Source organism: Cetorhinus maximus, chromosome 7 (genome assembly GCF_964194155.1).
Source record: "Cetorhinus maximus chromosome 7, sCetMax3.hap1.1, whole genome shotgun sequence".
Classification (NCBI taxonomy): domain Eukaryota; kingdom Metazoa; phylum Chordata; class Chondrichthyes; order Lamniformes; family Cetorhinidae; genus Cetorhinus; species Cetorhinus maximus.
The window spans coordinates 51168559-51183714 of record NC_135885.1 but is presented as its reverse complement, the minus strand read 5'-3'; the positions used below and the strand labels follow the sequence as shown (position 1 = coordinate 51183714).

The 15156-nt window shown below is 42.3% G+C and overlaps 1 protein-coding gene across 2 annotated transcripts in view; it reads right to left on the bottom strand.

Moving 5' to 3' along the window:
- arhgap20 (Rho GTPase activating protein 20) overlaps positions 1-15156 on the bottom strand; it is a 119423-nt gene that overhangs the window by 14476 nt on the left and 89791 nt on the right. For both annotated transcript variants that reach the window (XM_078545478.1, XM_078545479.1), the window contains 2 exons: positions 6954-7115; positions 2771-2880 (listed from right to left, as the gene is read on the bottom strand). In XM_078545478.1, the coding sequence (XP_078401604.1) occupies positions 2771-2880; positions 6954-7115 (272 nt within the window). The remainder of the gene's footprint in view (positions 1-2770; positions 2881-6953; positions 7116-15156) is intronic.

Sequence of the window (15156 nt, the reverse complement as noted above, 5' to 3'; positions counted from 1 at the left end):
AAGGAAGAGATGCAATGCAAAAGGCTGAACTTTAATCTCCTGTGGTTGCGGAGACAATGGAAACTAATTACCACATCTCAGCAGAAACCACCTCATGTTGAGTTATATCTCAGAATGTGGAAATGGTCTGAGATGAAAGAAAGCAGATTCTGGGTAAAAGACATGTTTGTTTTTTCCCTCCCAGGAATACACAAGTAAAGGGGTGAAAAAGCTAGCTGAAAACCTGACCTGTGTGATCTAGTTCTGGTGTGCTGGTGTGTGCTGTGAGAGTCACAGTGGAAGAACAGAAACTAGGCATCCATGCAGCTTGAAGGTAAAAGCCTCTCCTGTCGCTCTGTAGCTGGAGGCAAGTTAGGAAAGCCATAGTCAAGAAGAAAATAGCACAGCTCCTTCAGCTAACGTGCTGAACCAAGTGTCTCCAAACCAATTGCTCAACTGCCAAAGTCAGCTGCACCAGAATCACCCATACTAATGGCCACAACGTTCTGCCATCTACTCCTCACAGACAGGTCAAAGACTGATTCGTATATCTTTTTAAACTTTTATTTTTTGACTCAAATTCTAATTTCTGATCTGTGTGTATGTGTGTTGTGTTTTTATTATTTTGCTTGGGTTTTTAGTAACTAATAAACTTACTCTTTCTTTGACTCAAGGAAGCCTGGTTAAATTGGCTCCTCCTAAAACATAAATACATTTGGACTGGGAAAAGGTATCCATGAGGGAAGGGATCTTTTTTAAATTAACTTTGTTGCGACCATCCGAGGGGGCCGAATAAAGAAGAGGAGCCAGCTCATTCCTCCTCACCCAGGAGCATAAAAAAATTGGGGGCCCTGTTCGGGAAGTTAACAATTTGGGGTATTTCGTCTGGAATCATAAAAAATTGGTGTACCTCGCCTAGAGACCGGTCGTAACATTGTGAATCAAGAAGAAAACTCTCCAGTGGTTGGAGTCATACCTAGCACAAAGGAAGATCATTGTGGTTGTTGGAGACAAATCATCTTAGCCCCAGAACATCGCTTCAGGAGTTCTTCGGAGTAGTGTCCTAGGCCCAATCATCTTCAGCTGCTTCATCAATGACCTTCCTTCCATCGTAAGGTCAGAAGTGGGGATGTTCGCTGATGATTGCACAGTGTTCAGCACCATTCACAACTTCTCAGATACTGAAGCAGTCTGTGCCCACATGTAACAAGACCTGGACGATCTTCAGTATTGGGCTGATAAGTGGCAATTAGCATTCATGCCTTGCAAGTGCCAGGCAATGGATATTTTCAACAACAAAGAATCTAATCACCTGGCTTCAAGATTCAATGGCCTTACCATATTTGAATTCACTACAAGATCAGGTCAGAGGCTGGGTATTCTGTGGTGAGTAACTCGCCTCCTGACTCCGCAAAGTCTGTCTACCATCTATAAGGCACAAACCAAGAGTGTGATAGAATATTCTCCACTTGCCTGGATAAGAGCACCTCCAACAATACTCAGGAAGCCTTACAGCATCAAGGACAAAGCAGCCCATTTGATTGGCACCCTATCCACAGCCACCAGCGCACCATGGTTGCAGTGTATGCTACCTACAAGATGTACTGCAGCACTTCCCAAACCTGTGATCTCTACTGCCTAGAAGTACAAGAGCAGCAGGCATAAGCCAACACCAAGATCTCCAATATAAAAGCAAAAAACTGCTGATGCTGGAAATCCAAAACAAAAATATCTGGAAAAACTCAGGTCTGGCAGCATCTGCGGAGAGGAACACAGTTAACCTTTCGAGTCCGTATGACTCTTCAACAGAACTAAGTAAAAATAGAAAAGAGGTGAAATATAAGCTGGTTTAAGGTGGGGGGGTGGGACAGGTAGAGCTGGATAGAGGGCCAGTGATAGATGGAGATAGCCAAAAGATGTCATAGACAAAAGGACAAAGAGGTGTTGAAGGTGGTGATATTATCTAAGGAATGTGATAATTAAGGGTAGAAAGCAGGACAAGCAAGGTACAGATAGCCCTAGTGGGGGTACCTTGCTTGTCCTGCTTTCTACCCTTAATTATCACATTCCTTAGATAATATCACCACCTTCAACACCTCTTTGTCCTTTTGTCTATGACATCTTTTGGCTATCTCCACCTATCACTGGCCCTCTATCCAGCTCTACCTGCCCCACCCCGCCCCCCCCTTAAACCAGCTTATATTTCACCTCTTTTTTATTTTTACTTAGTTCTGTTGAAGAGTCATACGGACTCGAAACGTTAACTGTGTTCCTCTCCGCAGATGCTGTCAGACCTGCTGAGTTTTTCCAGGTATTTTTATTTTTGTTTTACCATGATCTCCAAGTTCGTCTCCAAGTCTCACATCTATTCTCGGAAATATACTGCTATTGCTTCATCATCGCTTGATCAAAACCTTGGCACTCCTCCCCAATAGCCCCATGGGAGGACCTTCATCACAAGGACTGGAATGATTTAAGGTGGCTTCTCACCACTATATTTTCAAGGGCAATTAGGGATGGGAAATAAATACCAGTGAAACTAACACACCATGAATGAATAATACTGAGCTGTGCTTTAAGTGAATAATTGACTATTTTTTTCTTGTGTCGTGGTTGGAAGAGGAGGAGCTTATTTTTTTTGCAATACAGCTTTTGTCTGTGGATCCTCAGCTTCCAGTATCCTACAGCCCTCTTCCCTCCTTGTATCTGCCTCACTGGTTTCGAGGTCTACTGGCTTTCCATGCAGCCAAAAATCACTGAAATGGCGTTCCCATTAAATAACTTTACCAACCTTTGAATCTCCTTTATCTTCTCCTCATGACTTCCCTTTTGTATTGCTGCCATCCAATCATCATAGAGGCCTGAAGAAAAGATGCTTCCAGGAATATTCCGAAGAAAGTCCTGAATTTGCAATAAATAAAAATATATTCATGAACAAAAATAACTAAAGGTTAAATATTACAGCTCTTGAAGTTTCAGATTTGGAACTTTTCAAACAATCTTTCAAGCATAGTAAAGGTCACCTCAGCACCAAACCAGGCAGCCATATATTTGAAGCTCATACTGCCAGGTTCACTTGCCCTTGTCTGTACAGTGGGTGCCTGCCATTGATACCCTCATCTCAGAATTGCCCATCTCAGGACACTGGATTGAATCAGCTAGGCTGTTAAGTGGTGTCTGAAACAACTTATTGCTTCCTGAGGGATGGACAAGTAGTCAGACAGGGATTTCCTGAGCTCACTCAAAATGTGTTTTGTCTGGTAAATCAGAAAGCATTTTAATAATTGTCATATAGACTTTGTCATAGACACCAGGGCCCTTCCGAATGAGAATGGTTATGCACATTGTATGCTTTGGTAGAGTACCTGCCAAAGGTGCTGCACTTGGCTCAGTACTCCTGCTCCAAAGAAGAGAGAAAAAGATCAGGCAAGGCACCTGTCCCTCACCAGAACTAAAAGAATCTACTGGAGAGTATGCACGTGTGAATGGGAGATGAAGCTAGAATCAGACATAGCTGTGATGCCCCCAAAGTCCAACAGCCTGACAAATCTCTGTTTGGGTTCACACTTGATGATTGATTACTTGGATGTGGTAGTGGAGGATTGCTGCCTGTAGACTGGATCTCCAGAAACAGTTAGCAATTTCAAGAGAGGAAGGGAGAAAATTGTGCTCATTTTGTGAAAAAAAATGTAAATATTTACCAAACACCAACATGAGTTATTTTTTGGTATAGACAACATTTCAGAGCTTATCTCCTGTTGTTATCAAAATGAGCAAGACTGCTTAAAAGATGATTGTAAGAAGTTCACCAAAATGGATGTAAAAGTGGATGATTCACTAGACAATTAGATTGGGGAGTGGGGGGAAAGGGAGAGATATACACAATATGATATACACATCACTCTCACACACACACAGACTGAGGGTTGTAGGTTCAAGTCCACCAAAAAATTTAAGTGTGTAACTTTGGCTGGCACTTCAGGAAGGAATGTTGCAATGTTGGATTGTGTCTTTCAGATGAAATGTTAAACAAAGGCTTTGCCTGCCTGTTCTGGTAGATATAAAAATCCCATGGCACCATTCAACAAACAGGAAAAAATTGCCCTAGCTAACATTTAGCCCTCAAACAAAACAAATTATTTGGCCTTTTATCTCTGTTGTTTGTGGGATCTTGTGATGCACTAATTTGCTGCTGCATTTGCCTACAAGACAACAGTGAATGTGCTTCACAAGTAATTAATTGGCTGAGAAGTGTTTTGGAACATTCGGAGATATGAAATTCCTTCTGGAGTGAAATAACTTTTCCCTCGTCATAAAAATGCTTGTGTTTGTTTTTTAAACTTTTTCCATTTCAATGCCTGAGTCACAGTTTGCAGTTATACATGTTGCAGACTCAAGGAAGCCATTTAGAAGAAAAACTAAAATTATTTTCTGAACCACTTTGATCAAAACAAACCTTCCCAAATTTTCTTTTTACTTCTATTGAAATTTTCCACAGCTAATGATTTACTATAATCTACATGTAACTCAGGAATCAGAAAATTGTAAGGATTATATTTACATTTTTAAATTCTTGACGTATTTAAAATTATTTTACCTCTACAAAATGAATGACACCGCAATTACTCATTTTCTACCAGACATGATTTTACAAGCAGCCTGTGCTGATGGAAGGTGCTTATCATGGTCCTATGCCAAGAAATGCATGCTTAATAGGTGGATATCCATTTACCGAATCAGGCAGCAGAAGACATTCTGCGAATCACAACTGTTTTATTGTTAAACTATAGTTCAGTACAAATGCCAGTTTCCACTCTTCCCTTCCGGATCCTTTCCCTGTCCAGAGGCAAAATCTCCCTTCTAGGGAAAAACCGAGCTCTTAAGTATAGGCTTCAATGAGCATCACCTGCGCTCAATTCACTCTGAAGCTTGTCCTGCTTTACTCTTAAAGGAACCTGCACTTCTAACATTGTCAATGCAAACTACCTTTAACGAAGCAGTTGCTCTATTCCTAAATTGAAATATCTTTCTTGACATGTATACTGAAAATGTGGAATTCAAGTTTTATTCTGTTTTCTCTGAATTGATTGACCAGTTTGATATATGCTCTTCATTTAGTGAATAGAATGGAAATTATAAACATTTTTTATATTTATGTTTTTTTTAATTGCTCATTTTTTTCCCCATTTGCTTTCCTGTCTCCTATGTGGCCAATCACCTTCATGGGCTCTTCCTCTAGCTGACGATAGAGGAGGAGAAATAAATTGATCAAGAAATATATTTATCAGTGATTACATGATGGATAGTTTAATATGTATATATTCAATTGGCGGGACAAGCAATGGGAGTCAACTCATTGATAAGTTATTGTGCCATCATTGCAGCCTTTGGCCAATCAGACATTCATATAGCAACTGGTAACATTCAGAATACTTGCAGCACTGTGACCTCTATTCTCAATCCCTCTGCAGCATCTAAGGTTAGTTGGCATCAGGTAACTTAAATATTTTCAGGAGGTACCGTACCTGTGTGGCCATTGCTTGGAGGCCCCCATTGGGAACAGAGAAGGAATACATGGCATTGTCAAACCACATATGGGAAAAGAAACACAACCAACTTAAAATAATTTTAAAAACTGGCATTTTATAAGAGGGTTGATTCACCCGATGCTGTGGGCAGGCCTCTGGGACGTTTGAGACACAGGCCTGTATTGACCAGGATACTGGCATCTAGATCATTAAGAATTTAGAGGGTAGGAGTCACAAGAACTCCATCAGGCTCCTTCCTACTGGCCCTACCTCCTTCTGACATATCTGCCTCTACCACCTGCAGAAATTTCCTTTAGTGTCTCTTCTAGCAGGGCAACCACTGTTTACAGGTTTGACCTGATTGCCTGTCTCGGCTAGGGCTCTTCTGCCCTGTTTCCCTGGATACTACTCAACACATCCTGAGGAAATTGGGAACTCCATTGTTTAGACTCAAACATGGTGAGATACAAGCTGCTGCCACCAACTGTGAAATCATGCCCCAGTCTAAGTTGACAATTTCAGCAGAGCTGGAGAGAAATGTAGAAAAAATATAATCGCAACGTTCCCTTTGAATATTAATGATATTTTATCCATTTTTCTAAAATGTTTCACTGAGCTTTGATTTAAAGAAGGCCATACATTTCATTGAAAAAAAAGTAATGGATTAATGCTATGGGCTGTTTTGGCCAGGTTTACATCAGTAAATTAGAATGGATGGAAATCTCCTTTATCCACATTACCTCCTTGCACATTTTCTGCTGCCTTTCACTGACCAACATGAAAGCTGCTCACTCACAGCGGGAAACATTTACTGAAATACTTCAATCCAGCATTCTCAATGAGGCAAGGCAGCAGAAACCAGAAATCATCATCTGGAATCTACAAATTAACACAACAGGCTCTTTGTAGACACTTAGGAATAAGTTTAGATAAATAAGAGCTCAGAAACTAATTTGATCAAGCCTTATTTACATAATGGTAATTAAAAACCATTTTATGTTCAGCAAGTTTATTAATATATCTTTGAGGACAGTAGGGCCTCTACACATAATGATTGCTATCTTCATTTTACTCAGGATAAGTAGACAGGCCAAACCTTAATAGAAAAGCTAACTTGATCCTTGTCTCAGTTTAGCTGATCTTAGCCAATGTGATAGTTGGGGAGCAGCAATTGGCCTCAGCAACTTGGCCACTGCTATTCTATTCCACCTAGGGGAGAACCACTTGGTCTTAGCTTTCTGACTTCCATTGAAAACTCATCCAAGTTTGGGAGGAAAATATAGAGAGTCCTTAGTGTGACCCTGATGTTCTAGCACAGCATTAGTGTACCAACCCACTAAACCACCAGGCTACCTCATTCTTAATGCAGTTAATGTAAATCTGTATAAAGAAATCTTCAGTATGGAAATGGAAATAAAATGCAGTTTGGATTCTGAGTTAACATACTTTGAAGACAGCAGCTGTCACAAACACAGATTCACTTGCTAAGTGCACTTCAGCTCCAGAATTCAGCTTCTCTTTCAGTTCTTTGCAGGCTTTAGCATTAGCAGAACGTCTGAAAATGCCCCTGGTGAATGGACCTTCATGCAACAGGAAGGAAAGCATGTCCTAAAATATAGAGAAAAATGGAAAAGCATGATGAGGGTGTGATGAAGCCCATTTAACTGCAAGTTACATACCTGCCTTCTGCTTTAACTCTCAGACAATACAGCTAACAACTACGCTCGCCAGAGATAACAGAGAGAAGCTTCATTTTGTGTGGTAAAAATGACTGACATTCCATGTTTTAAAATTATGGGCTGCAGTGTGTAGAACTAATATTGTATGACATTCAGGTCTACCTCTCTACCATCTCTCAATATCTCAACTGACTGTATGTTAGACTCCATGGGCTCGATTTTCAATTGTCAATGGTGGCAAGGTCACAAGGCCAGATGCGGACACGCTTTGAAAATAGTGCTCCCTCCCAAATTGGGGGAGGGGGTGGGGGAAGGAAGAGATATACACAATATGATATACACATGATATGCTATACACATCTCTCTCACATCCAATCTGTGGCACCAGGGACCCACACACCTCCAATTAACTGTCTGTTAAGCTCCTTCAAGAGCTTGTTAATGGGCTGGGAGGGCCAGAAGATGATTTTCAAATTGCAGATCAGCAACATTGAGCAGTCTGTTGCATGGCAATGCAGGGAGTCATAAAGTAATGTTCATTCTGAAGAGAAGTTTTTGGCAAGCAGGGTTTTGTGCCAGATTGGATGTTGTACCTTCTCCAAAAGGCCATCTCTCTGCGCCATGAGGCTGCTAACCCTCTGATCTCCAGCCTCCTCTATTCTGCGAGGCAGTGGAAGGCCCCATCATGGCTGTTATCTGCCTTTTAGGATTGTGCTCAGCAGTTAGTTCTCACCTCCTGCACTAACTGGCTCATAGCTCAACCCCAGCCCATTTAGGGCAACTGCATTTGAAGATAGCATCACATAAGCGATGCAGATGCAGAACTGGGTCAGGACGCAGAAATGACCCGGGCGTTGGGTTCCCGACACGGATGTCCATCTATGAATAGCCTTGGGATATTCTTCATGTTAAAGAATATTCTATAAATGCAAGTTCTTGTTGTTATTAGCTTGTGGGGTTTCAACCCTTGGTGTCTTCCATCCTGCTGTGTAAAGCAAATAATAAATCAGTTGGACACATCTCAGTCACTTTCACTACGAACCATTCACACTTGCTTGTGGATTTTTTTAATATTCGTTCATAGGATGTAGGCATCACTGGCTATGCCAGCATTTATTGTCCATTCATAATTCCCCTTGATGGAGATGGTCATTGCCGGCACTTGTGTGGCACAAATGTTACTTGCCACTTGTCAGCCCAAGCCTGGATATTGTCCAGGTCTTGCTACATTTGGACATGGACAGTTTCAGTATCTGAGGAGTCACGAATGGTGCTGAACATTGTGCAATCATCAGTGAACATCCCCACTTCTGACCTTATGATGGAAGGAAGATAATTAATGAAGCAGCTGAAGATGGTTGGGCCTAGGATGCTTTCTAAATGTTTTACTTCACCAAAGCAATGGGTCATTAAGCAAATTCACTGCGTAGTGTTTAGAACTTTATGACAGGCTGATAAATAGTGTTTCGCTTTCCTTACTATTGTGCAGAAAATACTGAGTGAGGGTGCTCACAGATTTTTCTTTTAGTCTAATTGAACCATTCAGGATTTAATGATTTTATTGTTTACAATTGTAAGAATAACATACAGAGACTTGTTTAAAATTACAGGGGCCTCTAATGGTAATCTATTTATTTTGAAAGAATTACTGCTGGTGTTAAAATAATACTAGCTGGACAATGTAGGCTTAAGATTCCATGGTGCTGTTAACAGCACTCGAGCAGCTAACACAACATAGTCTGCCCTTTGCACCCAGTATCTTAGCCAATATTTATCCCTCAACCAACACCTAAAATCAGATTATCTCATCATTATTTCATTGCTATTTGTGGAACTTTGCTGTGTGCAAATTGCCTGTCATATTTTCCTATCTTACAATGGTGACCACAATTCAAAAGTTACTTAATTGGCTGCAAAACATTTTGGGAGATCCTGAGGTTCTGGAAAGTGCTATATAAATGCAAATTATTTCTTCTTTTCCTCCTTCTTTGGTCTCAGTAACTCAGTTCCATGCTAAGTGTTGTGTTTACAATCGGAGAGGCATCATGGAAATTTAAGATCCCTCTGCCTGCTTATGAAAGCTTTCTGAACTAGCCTGCCATTACTTCCCAGCCAAGGGCTGTGGATAAAATGATGTCACTGAAAACGGATTGTGCTCCATTTCCAAGTCAGCCCCTACACCCTCCCACGATGAACCTCTTTATCCAGGAAATGATGAAAAAATATGCATTCTATCAATATAAAATATAAGACCATAAGACATAGGAGCAGAAATTAGGCCATTCGGCCCATCGAGTCTGCTCCGCCATTCAATCATGGCTGATAAGTTTCTCAACCCCATTCTCCCGCCTTCTCCCCGTAACCTTTGATCCCCTTACCAATCAAGAACCTATCTATCTCAGTCTTAAATACACTCAGTGACCTGGCCTCCACAGCCTTCTGTGGCAATGAATTCCATAGATTCACCACTCTCTGGCTAAAGAAGTTTCTCCTCATCTCTGTTCTAAAAGGTCTTCCCTTTACTCTGAGGCTGTGCCCTTGGGTCCTAGTTTCTCCTACTAATGGAAACATCTTCCCCATGTCCACCCTATCCAGGCCTTTCAGTATTCTGTAAGTTTCAATCAGATCCCCCCTCGTCCTTCTAAAACTCATCGAGTATAGACCCAGAGTCCTCATATGTTAAGCCTTTCATTCCTGGGATCATTCTCATGAACCTCCTCTGGACCCTTTCCAGGGCCAGAATATCCTTCCAGAGATACGGGGCCCAAAATTGCTCACAATATTCTAAATGTGGTCTGACCAGAGCCTTATAAAGACTCAGCAGCACATCCCTGCTATTATATTCTAGTCCTCTCGAAATAAATGCCAACATTGCATTTGCCTTCCTAACTACCGACTCAACCTGCAAGTTAACCTTAAAAGAATCCTGGACTAGGACTCCCAAGTCCCTTTGCACTCCAGACTTCTGAATTCTCTCCCCATTTAGAAAATAGTCTATGCCTCTATTCTTCCTACCAAAGTGCACGACCTCACACTTCCCCACGTTGTATTCCATCTGCCACTTCTTTGCCCATTCTCCTAACCTGTCCAAATCCTTCTGCAGCCTCCCCACCTCCTCAATACTACCTGTCCCTCCACCTATCTTTGTATCATCTGCAAACTTAGCCAGGATGCCCTCAGTTCCTTCATCTAGATCATTAATGTATAAAGTGAAAAGTTGTGGTCCCAACACTGACCCCTGCGGAATTCCACTAGTCACCGGCCGCCATCCTGAGAAGGACTCCCTTATCCCCACTCTCTGCCTCCTGCCAGACAGCCAATCTTCTATCCACGCTAGTACCTTGCCTCTAACACCATGGGCTCTTATCCTGTGCGGCACCTTGTCAAAGGCCTTCTGGAAGTCCAAGTAGATAACATCCATTGGCTCTCCTTTGTCTAACCTACTCATTACCTCCTCAAAGAATTCTAACAGATTTGTCAGGCATGACCTCCCCTTGATGAAACCATGCTGACTTTGCCCGATTTTACCATGCACTTCCAAGTATTCTGAAATCTCATCCTTAATAATGGACTCTAAAATCATACCAACGACCGAGGTCAGGCTAATCGGCCTGTAATTTCCCATCTTTTGCCTCACTCCCTTCTTAAACAGGGGGGTTACATTAGCGATTTACCAGTCCTCTGGGACCCCGACTCCAGTGATTCCTGAAAGATCGCCACTAACGCCTCCACTATCTCTTCAGCTATCTCCTTCAGAACTCTGGGATATAATCCATCTGGTCCAGGTGATTTATCCACCTTCAGACCTTTCAGTTTTCCTAGCACCTTCTCCTTGGTAATGGCCACCATACTCACCTCTGCCCCCTGACTCTCTTGAACTTTGGGGATGTCACTCGTGTCTTCCACTGTGAAGACTGACGCAAAGTACCTATTCAGTTCCTCCGCCATTTCTTTGTTCCCCACTACTACTTCTCCAGCGTCATTTTCCAGTGGCCCAATGTCCCCTTTTACCTCTCTCTTACCCTTTATATATCTAAAAAAAACTCTTGCAATCTTCTTTTATATTACTGGCTAGTTTACCCTCATATTTAATCTTCTCCCTCCTTATTTCTTTTTTAGTTGTCCTCTGTTGGTCTTTGTAGGCTTCCCAATCCCCTGGTTTCCCACTGCTCTTCGCCGCATTGTATGCTTTCTCTTCAGCTTTTATGCTGTCCTTGACTTCCTTTGTCAGCCATGGTTGCCTCGTCCTCCCTTTAGTATGCTTCTTCTTCTTAGGGATGAATTTTTGCTGTGTCTCCCAAATTACTCCCAGAAACTCCTGCCATTGCTGTTCCACTGTCTTTCCTGCTAGGCTCAGCTCCCAGTCAATTCTGGCCAGCTCCTCCCTCATGCCTCTGTAATTGCCTTTATTCAACTGTAATACCATTACATCTGATTCCAGCTTTTTCCTCTCAAATTGCAGTGTAAATTATAGAACCATAGAACACTACAGCACAGAAAACAGGCCATTCGGCCCTTCTAGTCTGTGCCGAAATATTATTCCGCTAGTCCCATTGACCTGCACCTAGTCCATAACCCTCCAGACCTCTCCCATCCATGTATCTATCCAATTTATTCTTAAAACTTAAGACTGAGCCCGCATTTATCACGTCAGATGGTAGCTCGTTCCACACTCTCACCACTCTCTGAGTGAAGAAGTTCCCCCTAATGTTCCCCTTTCACCCTAAAGCCATGTCCTCTCCTGTTTATCTCTCCTAATCTAAGTGGAAAGAGCCTACTCGCATTTACTCTGTCTATACCCTTCATAATTTTGTAAACTTCTATCAAATCTCACCTCATTCTTCCACGCTCCAAGGAATAAAGTCCTAACCTGTTTAATCTTTCCCTGTAACTCAACTCCTTAAGACCCGGCAACATCCTAGTAAATCTTCTCTGCACTCTCTCAATCTTACTGATATCCTTCCTGTAGTTAGGCGACCAGAACTGCACACAATACTCCAAAGTTGGCCTCACCAATGTCTTATACAACCTCACCATAACATCCCAACTCCTATACTCAATACTTTGATTTATGAGGGCCAGTATGCCAAAAGCTTTCTTTACAACCTTGTCTACCTGTGACGCCACTTTCAGGGAATTATGTATCTGAACTCCCAGATCCCTTTGTTCCTCCGCACTCCTCAGTGCCCTACCATTTACTGTGTATATCCTACCTTGGTTTGACCTTCCAAAATGTAACACCTCATACTTTTCCGCATTAAATTCCATCTGCCATTTTCTGGCCCATTTTTCCAGTTGGCCCAGATCTCTCTGCAAGCATTGAAAGCCTTCCTCGCTGTCCACAACGCCTCCAATCTTAGTGTCATCAGCAAACTTGCTGATCCAATTCTCCACATTATCATCCAAGTCATTGATATAGACAACAAACAACAATGGTCCCAGCACAGATCCCTGAGGCACACCACTAGTCACAGACCTCCAGTCTGAGAAGCAATCATCCACTACCACTCTCTGTCTTCTCCCACACAGCCAATTTCGAATCCAGTTTACAACCTCTCCATGGATACCAAGTGTCTGAACCTTCTGAACTAACCTCCCATGTGGGACCTTGTCAAAGGCCTTACTAAAGTCCATGTAGACAACATCCACAGCCTTTCCTTCATCTACTTTCTTGGTAACCTCCTCGAAAAACTCTACAAGGTTCGTTAAACACGACCTACCATGCACAAAGCCATGCTGACTATCCTTAATCAGCCCTTGGCTGTCCAAATAATTATATATCCGATCTCTCAGAATACCTTCCAATAATTTACCTATTACTGACGTCAGGCTCACTGGCCTGTAATTACCTGGTTTACTTTTGGAGCCTTTTTTAAACAATAGAACAAAATGAGCTACCCTCCAATCCTCCGGCACCTCACCCGTGGCTAAGGACATTTTAAATATTTCTGCCAGGGCCCCTGCAATTTCTACACTAGTCTCCCTCAAGGTCTGAGGGAATATCATGTCAGGCCCAGGGGATTTATCTACCTTTATTCGCTGTAAGGCAGCAAGCACCTCCTCCTCTTCAATCTCTATATGTTCCATGACACTACTGCTTGTTTCCCTTCCTTCCTTATACACTATGCCAGTTTCCTGAGTAAATACTGATGCAAAAAAACTGTTTAAGATTTCCCCCATCTCATGAGGCTCCACACATAGACGACCACTCTGATCTTCAAGGGGACCAATTGTGTCCCTTACTATCCTTTAACTCTTAATATACTTGTAGAAACCCTTCGCGTTTACCTTCACATTATCTGCCAAAGCAACCTCATGTCTATTTTATTCTATCATATTATGGTCACTTCCTCCTAAGGGTTCCTTCACCTTAAGCTCCCTTATCAAATCTGCCTCATTAAACATCACTAAATCTAGAATTGCCTGTTCCCTAGTGGGCTCCACCACAAGCTGCTCCAAAAAGCCATCTCGAAGACATTCCACAAATTTATTTTCTTGGGATCCACTACCAACCTGATTTTCCCAGTCTACCTGCATATTGAAATCCCCCATGATCACTGTAACCTTGCCTTTCTTACACACCTTTTCTATCTCCTGGTGTATCTTGTGCCCCACACCCTGACTACTGTTCAGGAGCCTGTACATAACTCCCATTATGGTTTTTTTACCTTTGCGGTTCCTCAACTCTACCCACACAGATTCTACATCAGCTGACCCTACATCATTTCTTGCTATCGATTTAATTTCATTTCTTACTAACAAATCAACCCCACCCCCTCTGCCAACCTGCCTATCTTTTCGATAGGATGTATATCCTTGGTTATTTAGCTCCCAGTCCTGATCCCCTCGGAGCCATGTCTCTGTAATGCCCACCACATCATACCTGCCAATTTCGATCTGCGCCACAAGCTCATTTACCTTATTTCGTCTACTACGTGCATTCAGATACAACACCTTCAGTCCTGTATTTCCCGTCCCCTTTCTCATTGTTGTCCCTTTATCTGATGTGCTTGAAGTTAGATTCCTAGCCCTTTCCAAACACTCTGTCCTATTTTGTGTTCTGGAGATTTTAATAGCCTCTCCTGGGCTCTCCTTTCTTTTCAGTTTTTTCATAATTTTCCATGAAGTTGAATCCACCCCCCCACATGCTAACCCGCTGCTTTGTTTCCCATTAGTCATATTTCTTGGAGTTTTATCCTTCCCTCCCCCCCCCAACTTTCTAGTTTAAAGTCCTGTTGACCACCCTATTTACCCTTTTCGCTAGAACATTGGTCCCAGATCGGTTCAGGTGGAGACCGTCCCAATGGTACAGATCCCTCCTGTTCCAATACTGATGCCAGTGCCCCACGAAATGGAACCCCTCTTTCTCGCACCACTCCTTTAGCCACGTGTTTACTTCCCTTATTCTCGCGTCCCTATGCCAATTTGCACGTGGCTCGGGTATGATGGAATATATGATAGAATATATGATGGAATTTCTTTTCATGCATTATAAATGAAGAGAGAGATTCCATCCATTGTACACGTTGCTACATTATAAATCTTTGGGCAGAATTTTACGCCTCATGGGCAGGTGCAAGGCCGACCCGAATGGACATGAAATAGCACGAGATGACGTCTGGCGAGCATCCTGACATCATCCCGCATGCGAGCAATCCTCAGGTCGGCAGGCGCACTTCTGACTGCAGCACTGACAATTGAGCCCATTAAGGAGGCAATTGAAAGTGATTTTTCGTGGCCTATGGCTTTTATGGTTGGCAGACGGGCCAATCAGCCAGGCGGTCTTTACATTTTTGCTCAAACCTCGATCCAGGGGGAGATGAAATCACAGTGGGGAAATAAAATAAAAAGGTACCTGGAGACTTTTTTTTAAAATGAGGTATGCTTTCAGATGCTTGATTGTGCTGCATGGACATATTTTGCAGCATTTTTGTTGTTTTGTTTATTCTGTGGAAGACTGCAGTTCCCTG